The sequence below is a fragment of the Podarcis muralis genome, chromosome 1 (assembly GCF_964188315.1).
Source record: "Podarcis muralis chromosome 1, rPodMur119.hap1.1, whole genome shotgun sequence".
Taxonomy (NCBI): domain Eukaryota; kingdom Metazoa; phylum Chordata; class Lepidosauria; order Squamata; family Lacertidae; genus Podarcis; species Podarcis muralis.
In genome coordinates, this window is record NC_135655.1 from 29,468,704 (window position 1) to 29,482,376 (window position 13,673).

The following is a 13,673-nucleotide window of genomic DNA, read 5'->3' on the forward strand; positions in this document are numbered from 1 at the left end:
AAAGGCTACCTATGTTATGTATTAAATATATTGGCTTAAATGTAATTATGCAAAGGATTTAAGAAATGCTAGATTCTTATTTCATATAGTTGTAAGAGTTGTATTTATCCTGAAATTAAGTCAGCCACCAGCCTAGCCCCCCTGCCAGACAGGAGACGCCATCGAGCACTCCTGATATATAGTTGTCAGGCATTTGTTTAGAAACCTTCAAATGAAGGAGATCTTTCAATGTTGATGTGAACTCAAGATCCTTGACATATGTTTAAGATAAAAATTTAAGATTAACCATTTGTTTTAGAAGGCAATAGGGCAAGGAGGGCAAGAGGTGAGCTGGTAATTAAGATTCCTTGTTGAGACACATGTAAGATATATTACTACTTATTTGTCATTTATAGATGTAACAATATATAGCTCTTTGTGTTCCATATAAGGACAGGAGGATATGGGTGTATCTTTTAGGATTGGATATAGCAGGCAGCCAATAGGAATTTCAACCAGGCTGATTGGACAGAGGCAGCCAAAGGAGGAGCAAGGGAGCTGGGCTGAGGGAATATAAGTGCTGGCCATAATGGCAGGAGGGCAGGCCAGAGCTTGGTAACCATATACCACTGAGCCTCTCATTTATTTGTCTGACAAATAAATTATTATTTTAATTTCTCTATTGCTGCGTTGAATATTTCATTCCAGCTAAGCGTTAACCACAAGCAGGGTGCTACACCAGTTTTAGGGACTGGCTGAGGTTCGGTCTCCTCCAATTCTTAGTACATTTGTACTGTCAGCAGTCAAATCCTAGTTTGAGTTGAGGAGACAAAAAAACTCAGCTGGATCAGCCTAGCATTCTCCTGACATCATAAAAAAATTCCCGCTGCAGCTCCTCACACGGCATCGGAACAAATTGCTCAGATAACTTCAGCTCAAAAAAACCCAGTACCTCAGAAGTACAGAATATCCCAGTTCTGCTCGCCAAAATAAAAGAGATAATTAACCTCCCCAAATGGCCCTGACACAGCAGTTCTGAAGCCAAAAGAGTTAACTGGGAGAAAGATGCTTGCTTAATATTTCTGGAGAATCCAAGCAAGCAGGTTTGGTTTCATTTCCCTACAGAAAGAAGTAAATAGTCCCCCAATTTGCTGCCCATAAAGCGATGCTAGGAACTGCCCGGCTGTGAGAATTAGCAGCAAGAGCAGCTCACACATGAAAGGAAAACAGAGAGGAACTGATGATGTTTCCTTGAAACTAAATAGGAGCCTGCTAAGTGCCCATGGGGAGCCCATTCCCTGCTTAATCTTCTTTCTGTGTAATTGTTTCCTAATGACGATGTCCTTGTTTGGCCCCAGCAGGCTCAGGGACCGGGCCTGGCACTGAGGTTCCCTATCTCCCAACTACTATTTATGCCTGTTCTATTAAGCAGCACAGACTATTAATTACAGGGCATTGTCCACAATCACAGCAGACACCATCTCCAGGGGTAAAGCAACAGCTACAAGGTGAGAAGTGAAAAACAGAGTGTACCTGTACTAGTTAAAAGCATGAGAGCAAAGTCTCTCATATGGCGACTCAGAGATTTCCATCTCTCGCACACCGAAATAATATTCTGTACCACAAAACAAGTTTTGGAAGGAAGCACATACAAAACTAGGGTTGCCGTATTCCCTGAAGTGAAAATAATAATAATAATAATAATAATTAATAATAATAATAATAAAATTGTATTTATATCCCGCCCTCCCCAGCCGAAGCCGGGCTCAGGGCGGCTAACAACAATAAAACAGTACAAAAGTACAGCATAAACAACACTCTAAAATCATTCATTATAAAATTAATTAATTCAAGCCACTGGCAACCATTGGGCCAGAGCTCCGCGAAGATTGCCGAGGGAGGGAGTCAAGGCTGTGCCCTGGCCGAAGGCCTGGTGGAACAGCTCTGTCTTGCAGGCCCTGCGGAAAGATGTCAAGTCCCGCAGGGCCCTGGTCTCTTGTGACAGAGTGTTCCACCAGATCGGAGCCACAGCCGAAAAAGCCCTGGCTCTAGTTGAGGCCAGCCTAACTTCTCTGTGGCCTGGGACCTTCAAGATGTTTTTATTTGAAGACCGTAAGTTTCTCTGTGGGGCATACCAGGAGAGGCAGTCCCGTAGGTATGAGGGTCCTAGGCCGTATAGGGCTTTAAAGGTTAAAACCAGCACCTTAAACCTGATCCTGTACTCCACAGGGAGCCAGTGCAGCTGGTATAGCACCTGGTGAATGTGATCTCGCAGCGAAGACCCCATAAGGAGTCTTGCTGCAGCATTCTGCACCCGCTGGAGTTTTTGGGTCAGTCTCAAGGGCAGCCCCACGTAGAGCGAGTTACAATAATCCAGTCTGGAGGTGACCGTCGCGTGGATCACAGTGGCTAGGTCAGGGCGAGAGAGGTAAGGAGCCAACTGCTTAGCTTGGCGGAGATGGAAAAATGCCGCCTTTGTTATAGCTGCAATCTGCGCCTCCATGGAAAGGGAGGTGTCGAAGATTACACCCAAACTCTTAACGGACGGTGCTGGCACTAATTGCGCCCCCGCAAGAGATGGGAGTTGCCCCCCCAATCCCATATCGTCCCGTCCCAGCCACAGCACCTCTGTCTTCGAAGGATTTAGCTTCAACCGGCTCCCACGTAACCATCCAGCCACAGCTTCCAAACATCTGGTCAGTGTGTCTGGGGCCAAGTCAGGATGGCCATCCATCAACAGATAGAGTTGGTGTCATCGGCATACTGATGGCAACCCAGCCCAAAACTCTGAACAAGCTGATCAGGACAAAGTTGTTTTTCCCCCTTTTTTCCTTTGTTTTTGGGTCAAAGTTGTTGAACTTCTTTTGGGAACATCTCCCCACAAAACATTTGGGGGCTTTTCTTTGATTTTTTAAAAGCATTTTTTGGAAGAAGAAAAATTTTCCCAGACATTTTGCCGATTTAGCGAAAATCAGCCCGGACACCATTTTGCTGCCTGATTCCCAGATGTGCCCAGGAAAACCTAGACGTATTACAGCCCTATATGAAACTCCAGCACAGTGGTACCCAGGGACGCGGACTTATAAAAAATATTGGGGGGGCCCGGGAAAGCTCATGAATAATAAATAAGCTCATGAATATGCAAATAAAGTGGCGCCGCCTCCTCGTGAGCGAATAGGGGAGAGCGTGCTGCGCCTATTAATCAGCTCCAAAGGAAATTGGGTGGAGCTTTTGCTCGGGAGGGAGGGCAGGAGGCATGCAGCCCGCCCCTCCCTGTGCATTTTGGGCTGGGGGAGGGGCGGCGATGGCGCTCTGCTGGAGGGGCGCCGGAGATTATTGGGGGGGCAGAGCCCCCCCAAACGAATTTTTGAGGGGGCTCGGGCCCCCTCAAGCCCCATGGAGTCGGCGCCTGTGGTGGTACCTCAGATTAAGAACTTAATTCATTCCGGAGGTCCGTTCTTAACCTGAAACTGTTCTTAACCTGAGGTACCACTTTAGCTAATGGGGCCTCCCACTGTTCCCGCCGCACCGCCAGAGCGCGATTTCTGTTCTCATCCTGAAGCAAAGTTCTTAACCCAAAGAAATATTTCTGGGTTAGCAGAGTCTGTAACCTGAAGGGTCTGTAACCTGAAGCGTCTGTAACCTGAGGTACCACTGTATTAGAAGATTCATAGAACCAGTTTATTGGGACTATTTTATTTCAATTCAAGAGGAAAAGGGTTTGGGCAGCATTGCTAAACTAAGGGAACGCTAAGGAGAAACAGGCAGTCAGTATAAACGGGGGGACTGGGGGGAGGGAATTATCAGGGCAGAACAAAAGAAAAGAAAACCAGGAAGCTGGTTTAAGGCAGCTTCTTTAAGGAAGTGGAACAAAGCAAATACTCCAACTCTGCACAGCCTTTTTTTTCTCCTTCACCATGACTTGGAAGCCATACTGCTATGGTTAAAAAAAGAGAGTTCAGCTTCTTAAGGAAGTCCGGTAGTGATTACAGGTTTGATTGAACACTGTCCACCAGAGAGTGAAGTGGATTTCAATTAAGTATTTTTATTTTTTACAGAGAGCACTGCCGGCCTGGGGGCTTCAAAGCTACAGGTTTCAAGGCACACAGAGAGAGCACGGTAAAAATCTTATTGAAACGCATTGTACTAACTAACCACTAACCTTGGCAAGGCTTGAATGCTGAATCACGGACAACTAGACTGCCAAGTAAGAAGGATGCAGCTGAGATGAACTGAGCCTTTCCCCCATACATTAACCGAAAAAACATCAGCCGGCGCCTGACAGAGGTTAATGAGGCCATGGAGACACAAGGCCAAGGGTCAAAGCTTCGGGGGGACTATTGGCAACAACCATCCAACCACAAGCTGCCTGCAGCACAGAAGGAAACCACAATCAACTCTTCTGTAGGTAAAGGTGTCAAGGTCATTATTGCTCCTAATCAATTGCACTAGGGCCAAGGAAGATTCCAGAATGGCCGGATTGCAGTCTAGAAGCTTCAGATTTTTCAGAAATCTGAATCCCTTAACAGCAAGGGCCACCAGCCTTCTCAGGACTGTGTGCACATTTGGATAATGGAGCAAGAGCTGTGGGCGCCACACTCTCTGCCTCCCCCTGCCTCCCCCTGCCTCCAGAAAGAAAGAGAATACACACACACACACACATCACGTTTCCAATGAATCTGGGTGCAAATCATGTATTACTGCAAAACTCTCTAGTTGCTGTTGCTGCTACTTCTACTGATTTTCCACTTCTTTCTGCAGTGTGAGATGGGCAGCAGTTGTCCAACCAACTTCCCCCTGGTGTCTTCTGAACTGCATACAGCATAACTAAATCTGACCATCATTTCTTTCTTTTTCATCACTCTTTTGGGATGCTCTCAGTTTAACTTTCCAGTTAGTTGCTTAGGTGGCAATATATATGTATATTACCTTAGCATCTTCTCAGGCACAAAGTAGGCATGGCATTAAATGCATCTTTGCATTTACCGTGCACTTTTTAAATGATGCAGGTAGCAGCCACCATGGAGAAAGGGTGGGAACAGATAATTCTTGGCATCATTGCACGCGGGTGGCGGGGGTTAACACTTTCCTCCCCTGCTTGTTTTGTTTAGTCGTTTAGTCATGTCCGACTCTTCATGACCCCATGGACCAGAGCATGCCAGGCACTCCTGTCTTCCACTGCCTCCCGCAGTTTGGTCAGACTCATGTTGGTAGCTTCAAGAACACTGTCCAACCATCCCGTCCTCTGTTGTCCCCTTCTCCTTGTGCCCTCAATCTTTCCCAATATCAGGGTTTTTTCCAGGGAGTCTTCTCTTCTCATGAGATGGCCAAAGTATTGGAGCCTCAGCTTCAGGATCTGTCCTTCCAGTGAGCACTCAGGGCTGATTTCCTTAAGAATGGATAGGTTTGATCTTCTTGCAGTCCATGGGACTCTCAAGAGTCTCCTCCAGCACCATAATTCAAAAGCATCAATTCTTCAGCGATCAGCCTTCTTTATGGTCCAGCTCTCACTTCCATACATCACTACTGGGATTCCGAACAGAATTTGCTTCTCTAAAGCTACTATTTGCTTTAGGAAGAAAGCTCCAATTAGCATCAATGGGACCTTTTCCCCCAGGGCAAATAGCACCATCAGCTAAGCTATTGTGCATCAGGTCCACAAAAGGGGAGGAAAGCATTAACCCGCTGCCTGCCACAATCCTAGACATGCAAAGAGCCCTGCACTGTACTTTGAAGTCCAAAATGTCTTCTCACAAAACATCATTGTGACGTCAGGTGGCCAGCCCCACCCAATAATCAAAGGATCAAGACCACTGGCCAGATGCAGTTTCCCCACCCATTAAGAAGGTGATTGGTGGCTCTCAGAGTAGAGCCACCAATGTTAATAGGTCTACTCTTGATTATTACTTCCTTGGATATCTCCCCATGGTTTAACTTGCAGTTTTATTTTTTAGCATTGTATGATGGCTTCAGCAATTGTTATTTTGGGTTTGTATTTTTATATTGAACGGAAGCCACCTCAGGTGAGTAGCTACCCTAAAAGGAGGCTAAAAAATATTTAAAATAAATATTTAAAGTCTTCCCACAGATCCTCTCTGGTGTTCCAAGGTGCCCTCTTGGAAGTTCCCCCGCACTCAAAAACATGGGCGGATGGTGGCCCCAGAGAGGGCATTCTCTGCAGCAGCATCCAAACAATGGACCTCCCTCCCCCTGCAAGTGTATCAAGCATCTCCATTATGTAGCTTCTGGAGTTTTGCTGAAGACACACCTCCTTCCCTTGGCCCTTGATGGTTAAGTTTTATGTGAGCACACCTTTTATATTGGCTGCTTTCCTAAATAATTTTATTCAGTGTTAACATTCTACGATTATCTGGTTGCAACCCACCTGGGAATCTTGTGGTGAAGGACAGGCATGAAATCTAAACCAACAAAAGAACAAAGCTGCCACCATTCAGTCTTCAGCAAGAGGCTCCAGGAACAGAAGCAACTCCGGATAAGAAATGTAAGGCATCAGGAGAAATATCGTAATGGTTCTGTTTTTAAATCGCACTTCTCAGGAACATCCAAACAACTCCATCAGATGCTGTCCTTCGTTTGCTTAGTCGTTTCTCGTTTCTTCAGGAAGCTGGATCCACATAACTTTCCTTTTCATTCTCCCAATGACCAGGGGTCAGCAAACTTTTTCAACAGGGGGCCAGTCCACTGTCCCTCAAACCTTGTGGAGGGCCAGACTATATTGGGGGGGGGTGAACAAATTCCTATGCCCCACAAATAACCCAGAGGTGCATTTTAAATAAAAGCACACATTCTACTCATGTAAAAACACGCTGATTCCCGGACCATCCGTGGGTCGGATTTAGAAGCCGATTGGGCTGAATCCGGCCCCCAGGCCTTAGTTTGCCTACCCATGCCCCAATCGAACTCTTTCACACACACATTTGATCTTCCCTGTAGCCACTGCCTTCTACCCAAGGATTCCTGCTAACCTGATCAAGTAATATGTGTTTTCACATCTGCACTAGCTGAATTACCAACTCTATGCATCATTCCAGGCTGTGGGAAGTCAAATCCATTTCTTCTCCAGCCCTTAAGACTGCAAAGCCAGCAATGAGGTGGGCTTGCTTTGAAAATGGCCTTTGGTAAGGTATTCTCCCCCTCCTGTTGGCCCTTTACCTGTGATTTGACAGACTCATATTCTTCTGTCCCACGTGAAACACTCCGGAGAGAAGTGAGGTAGTCAAAGGTAATAACTGCTGTCTGCAAAACAAGTCAGAAACAACAGCATAAGCAAAGTATCCTATGGCTCCTGTTTTACTAAAATGAGTTTGTGGTTGATCCAGAAGTATTGTCCTTTCTTAAGCCATTGGGCTTCAATGTTCCCACTTCTACCCATCTAGAAATGAATCCTCAGTTCAGAAAGCTACCAGAGCACCCCAAACACACTGGGTCATCACCTTCCTCCTAAAACCTTTGGCACTTTGTTTAGAACTCGTTTCCAAATTCAGGTTTACCTGAATAAAACAGGAGTGGCCAGGCTTCAGAATGGTCAGATTGTCTCTGAGCACATTCTCATCCTGGGAATTTGTTTTCACTAAACTTAAAATGATTTTACCAAAAAGTCCCTTCCAGGTTTCAGCCTTTTCTCCATTACAGCAGCTGAATTGAAAATGTCATTTTGTCAAAGAGTTGTGAGTCAAAAACCCTTCCTGATCGCCTACAAGCCATCCAGAGATCTACCAGTAGATCCCTATCTACTTTCTGCCCATCCAAACCTAAAAATATATAGAGCAAGTGTAAAAAAAAAATTTTTTTTAACACTGCATTTTAGGGAATAATCTTAATAGTACAACCTTTCTGACAAATAGATCAGGGGTTTTCTAATTCAGACATGCAGAACCTGAAGTCAGGAACTCAGTGGAAACAATGGTCTGCCCTAGCCTGTTGGACATTCATCAAAAAGGGACTCAACAGTCTGTGAAGTCATGACAGAAAGCAGCCTAAAGCTGGTGGCATCACAATCTACTATAGTGACATCATACCTGTTGTCATAGTGACTAAATATTAGGCCTTAGCATGGATACTGCTTGGATACCAAGACAACAAATAATGATCCTATCACACACCAAAAGCATAGGTCCAGATGGTTCAGGAGACAGAAAACTGTCTTTTCTGAATTGTCCCCTTTGCTAGATCATTTCACTGCTTCGTCTCTGTAAGGTTATACAATCTAATTAAGGTTGCTTTTCCACGCTATTCCTGACACAGGTTTTGTGCCTTTAACAACTTTACAATGGGCAGAAGTGCAGCAGGTAATGTTTCTCCTACAGAGCTGCGAAGACGAGGAAAACTGCAGCTGATGTATCTCTGACAGCTTTTGAAGGCACATACGTACCATCTCTCAGAAAACAGAAAGGTGGCAAATGTAAATTAGAGCAACACCAGACTACTGGAGATCCAGTGAGCTGGCGGGGAGGGATCTGATGCAAATCTGAGCTTATACTTAGAGAGGCGGTTTGTGGGAGAATGGAAACAGAAGGAATGGTGTTCACAATGTACCTGTAACATTTGCTTAAGATTGCCCTCCACCTTGAGAACGGTGGACCGTCCTAAACCAATCCATCCAATCATCTCAAGAAGCAATAACACTTTTATCCTTCTATCAGAGTTAGGGAGCCTGTGGCCCTCCAGGTGTTGTGGGACTCCAGTTCCCATCAACCCCAGTCAGCATTACCAACTGTCAGGAATGATGGGTGTTGTAGTTTAGCAACATCTGGAGACCCACAGGCTCCCCATCCCTGCTCTGTCGCGGGGGGTGGGTAGGGAAGGACAGAAGTGCTCAGTAAATGGGTAACAGCATTCCTTTAATAGAAATCTCTAGGTCCCGGCGTACTGATTTTTGTACTTTCGATTAAAATAATGTTGATACCCACTTCCTGCACGATTTCTGTCATATTTTATATCCGCTTTTCCATAGATTTTTTCTATATTCCTTTTACGAGTTTCCCTTTTTCATCAAATGTCGCAACACAAGTGCTCTAAAACAGTGTTTCCCAACCTTGGGCCTCCAGCTGTTTTTGGACTACAACTCCCATCATCCCTAGCTAGCAAGACCAGTGGTCAGGGATGATGGGAATTGTAGTTCAAAAACAGCTGGAGGCCCAAGGTTGGGAAACACTGCTCTAAAATATGGATTCCTGATGAAAAACACCCGCTGTAAACCAGAAATATTCAAATCAGGTTTATTACATGGCGACATATAAGTCCTGTGGATTTCAAGATGACTTTATGCTTTCCCTCACACAAGATGCCAGACTGAAACTTACTGTGGCAAATGCTCTGCCTACTCGAACAACTCCAAAATCGTTGGGATCCAGGTGCTTGTTGCCATACAGGTAAAACCCAGTGGTGGCTGCTGCTGCAGTGGCCAACGATGCGAGTTTTAAAGCCCTTCTGGCCATGGCAGCAAACACTGAGGAGAAATAAAGCAGGAGTCATGACTTGATGGGGGTAGATGTGAGAGAGATTCTCAAATGAGTTGGCAGAATGAGAATTACAAGACAAATGGAGGGTGCATGGGCCTGGCTATGGGGACTGGGAATCCCAGACATTCCCATTACAATGTCAAATTTTCCTTTGTGTGCAGAAGGAACCAGGTTAAAGACCTTGCATCTCCAGTTAAAGTGATTTCATGCAGCAGATCTCCGCTTGAGACCTTGGAGAGTCACTACAAATCAAAGGAAGCAGTTCTGTGTTTGATGAATCAATGATCTCAGGCTCAGTGAGTACAAGACAAGCTCCTCTGTTCATATCTAGGCTAAACTTTACAGCAAAGTCTTTCTTAACTATAGCAACCACCAAGTAAGTTAGCCAGGATGGTCACAGAATCTTCCATTTTAGGTTTGCACTCAGTGGGTGGGGACCTTCAAAACCATATTTTTCTTTAACGAATAACATTTTGATTCCTATTGCTTTCCTTTTATAGTAGCTGTTGAGGTCTAGTTCTTTTTGGCAGCAATTGCTTTTAAAGAAATCCACCTTCCTTTTCAGCTCTTTCCCCCACCTCCTTCCTTTTATTATTTTTTAAGAACCTGTGCCTGAAAACTCCATCTGCTACCATTGTTTATTCTCACCTGAAGCCATATTGTGCCATTTGTGTCATCACGACTATTGCCATCTCCACTAATTGCAACACCTACCACAGGATGGCGGCTTCGGGGGGGGGGTGCAGAGTGGCAGCTGAGCTTTTAAGCAACAAAGACACCTGGTTTTGTGCTAATTTCTCTTTGCAATAAAAATGGAGTTATTAAAAATATATAAGGTGAAAACAACAGTTAGAATAAATTGCTTTGGAAATTTTCCACAAGGCATCGGTGTGCTTCTCGCATGTAAACGAGCGACTATGACATCCCTGGAGGGAATCGTAAATGTATGTATGTTTTTAACACCCCGATTCTCAACAGCAGAAATCCTACTGAAGCTTTGCTATTGCAAAAGATGTGAGAACCAGAGTGCCAGTGTAAGTTCATTTCATTATTAAGACTGTTGGTGTCAATTAGTGACTTGGTGCGCTAGAAGTTTTCTGCTAGGTGTTTAGGATTGTTCCAGTCCTTGTTTCCACAGACTCACATATGATGCTATGTAGCACCTGCAGCAAAACACTTTTAGAAAGCAGGTCCAATGTTGTTGAGTCATAAGAACATAAAAAGAGCCTGCTGGATCCTGCCAATGGCCCATCTATTCCTGCACCCTGTTATCACAGTCATCAGTCAGATGCCCTTGGAGGGCCTGCAAGCTGGACATGTGCACAGCTGTACTCTGCCCACCTGCAACTCCCAGCAACCAGTCTTCAGAGACACACTATGGTGTGTAGTTGTTGACAGCTGTGTCCTCCATGCATTTGTCCAATCCTTTTTTAAAACCATCCACGTTAGTGGTCCTTTAATTTCCAGTAGAAATGCAAGGAAAGACAAATAGCAAGGGGCTCCTATAAATCTAGCATAGATGTTTCAATTGCAGTCACAATGATGCAACCTATCTCTACCATTTAAATCATGTAATTGTAGGAAGCGAGAATAACAGAGATCCATCCTGCAACGATATCAGCATGATCAAAATCCTTACCATTTAAATGTGTTCGCTAAGGGCACCCAACAGGCCTCAGCTACAAGTAAGGCGTTTAGCACTGCTGTTCCCATGCTGTGGAACACTCTTCCAGCAAAAGGTACACAGGTATCCTCACTTTTGACTTTCAGTGGTCTCTTGAAGATCTTTCTGTGCTGACTGGCCTTTGCAGCTGTTTAGCCAGTCACTTTAATTATTATTTGCAATGTTTTTTAATGGTGTTTTATGTTTTATTGTTGCACAACGCCCTGATATTTTCTGATATGGCTGTATAGAAATACTTTTTTAAGTAAAAACACAAATATTGGGGAGGAGAATTAGGCGAACTTTTGTTAAGAAAAAAGGCCAAAAGTTAGTTTTCAAAAAGGGCATAGATACATCAACACAGGCTTTCCATATACACTTTTCAACTGGCTGGATGCCCAAGTGGCAAGCCCATCTAAAGGCACACAAGAAGAACTTTGTGCCTCATTTCATCTAACAAAGGGGTGGCTAACCTGTGGTCCACCAGGTGTTGAATTAAAATTCCCATAATCTCTGGCCATTGGCTACGCTATGCTATGAACGTTGGTTAAGAGATATAGTCAACAAAATACATACCTACTCAGAAATAAGTTTCATTGAGTTCAGTGGGGCTTACTTCCAGGTAAGTGAGCACAGGACTGCAGCCAAAATGTGTTCATCCTTAAGGAGGACCAACATTTTCCAGTTTAGCAAACAGCACTTACTAAACTGGCCTCTGCCTTCAGTGCAAAACTTTCTTTTTCCCAAAGATGGGTCTGTCAGATTTACCATTGACGCTCCTTCCGACGGAGACACAATGGGAGGAGCATGGCCAGCAGTTGTTGACAAATCATCCAATCTTGCTTCCCCCAACCTACAAGCAGGGAAATTTTAGGCGGGCTGTTGTGGGTGGGGCGAGAGTGGGTGGCAGGTAGCACTTCAGAGGTGAATGAATAGCCGAGCTCTTACGTAAAGCGAGCCGGGGACTGGATACGGTAGTAAAAAGGGGACACGAAGATCAAGGGGGACTGAGAGCACTTCTGGAAAAACTAAAAGGTCAGGACACGGTGCTACTGGGCAAATCGACACACTGAAATGAGCGTTGAAAGAAGCCGATCCCATAAATGGGGCTAGGAAGGAATGCAGCGCCTAGGTGAAGTGGAAACATTTGATACGGAAGGACCCTAAATTTACTTTCGTGACTGGGCTACGGGGACGTGCGGGGGAGGTCTCATTTCGGCCCCTTCGAACGCCCTGCTGTCTTCTCATTCATTACTCGACGTTCTAGATTCCACAAAGGTTTGTCCCTCCGCCGGAATGCTCCAAAGGGGACCCTCTGCCCGCCCCTTCCCCGTCCCCCTGATCTGGCCGTCCAGCCACAGCCAACAAGGACAGCGCCGCTCTCCACACTTACCGGCTTTCTGGGCACAGGAACGCTTTTATTTGGCGGAATCCAAGGTTCCTCCCCTCTCTTCCCCACCCCCTGCTTCCCGCACGTAGTACAGGCTTGCCGGGGATGCTGGGACTTGTAGTTTTCTCGCGGATGCCAAAGCCTCGGGATCTGTAGGGGCTGCTGGGCTCCGAAAAACTACAAGGCCGGAGCCACCGGGCGAGCTCATTGAAAGGGAAGAGGGGGGGGTGAAGCGCCGGCGCGTTTTGCTGTCAGCCGGAGAGGCCGCCTTCGCTGACACCTGTTTGTAGGTCAGCCTTTTACATGTGTTCACCTGTATCAGCAACAAAGCTGGTAGTTTTGCAATAGGCAGGCATGTCGTGCGCTGTGAAAGCTAGTGGGGAAAACAGGACAAACCGCTCCTGCTTTCAAGACAAGCCTGGCAAATCTGGAGATATAATTAATGATTTGATACAGTTGATAGTCTGTACTTGTTTTAACTCGTGTGTAAACTATTCATTCTACCTATTATATAATTTTGTTTCTCATTTTTAAAGTTTTATCTAATTGTCATCTCTGTTGTGTATACATATAGAATGAAATAATGATTTAAAAACTGTTTTTTAAAACCCCACCACCCACTCCTGTTTTAGAAGCACAATTTCCCAATCCTCATGGTCCTCAAGGCAGTCGCCATCCTAAACAATTATTGCATAACAATGCTGCCTAGGTTTGAGGTGGCTTTTGCTGTCTTCTAAAATATCCGGTTGCATAAACTGAAAGCAGTGCCTTAGACTGTGTTGTGTTTGCATCAGAGGCCACTTCTGAGTAAACGCATTTAGGATTGTACTGCTACCCGCCTGCCCCAGCCCAGGGCCCACCAGTATATTGTAGTAATTTGTTAATATACCAGTATAATATTTGGTGGAAGCCAGTCTGATAATTTGCTTGAAGGGTGGGGTAGAAAACCTATAATTAATAGATACATTAAGTGGGTGCAACAGAGTTGTGTTTTAATGTGTTGGCAGCCACCTAGTGTGGCCGGGGTAGCCCAGTCAGATGGGCGGCATATAAAAAAGTTGTTGTTGTTGGTTTGGTGTTCTACGTTAGGGTTTGCACTGATGCATCCCTATTGAGGTTACTCACAGTGCAGGGGAATACAACCAACTAGGTGGCAAAA

At 45.1% G+C, this 13,673-nt stretch overlaps 1 protein-coding gene across 4 annotated transcripts in view; it reads right to left on the reverse strand.

Annotated features, from left to right (window-relative positions):
* The window catches only part of ADCK1 (aarF domain containing kinase 1), a 110,997-nt gene extending 98,328 nt beyond the window's left edge, over nt 1-12,669 (reverse strand). For 3 of the 4 annotated variants that reach the window (XM_077925247.1, XM_028718498.2, XM_028718483.2), the window contains exons 1-3: nt 12,518-12,669; nt 9,303-9,448; nt 7,153-7,236 (exon numbers count right to left, since the gene is read on the reverse strand). In XM_077925247.1, coding sequence (XP_077781373.1) covers nt 7,153-7,236; nt 9,303-9,437 — 219 coding nt within the window. In that variant the 5' untranslated portion in view covers nt 9,438-9,448; nt 12,518-12,669. Of the gene's footprint in view, nt 1-7,152; nt 7,237-9,302; nt 9,449-11,700; nt 12,206-12,517 lie in introns of those variants that run through there. The other variant, XM_028718489.2, reaches the window with a different exon arrangement.
* Between the last annotated feature and the right edge of the window lie 1,004 nt (nt 12,670-13,673).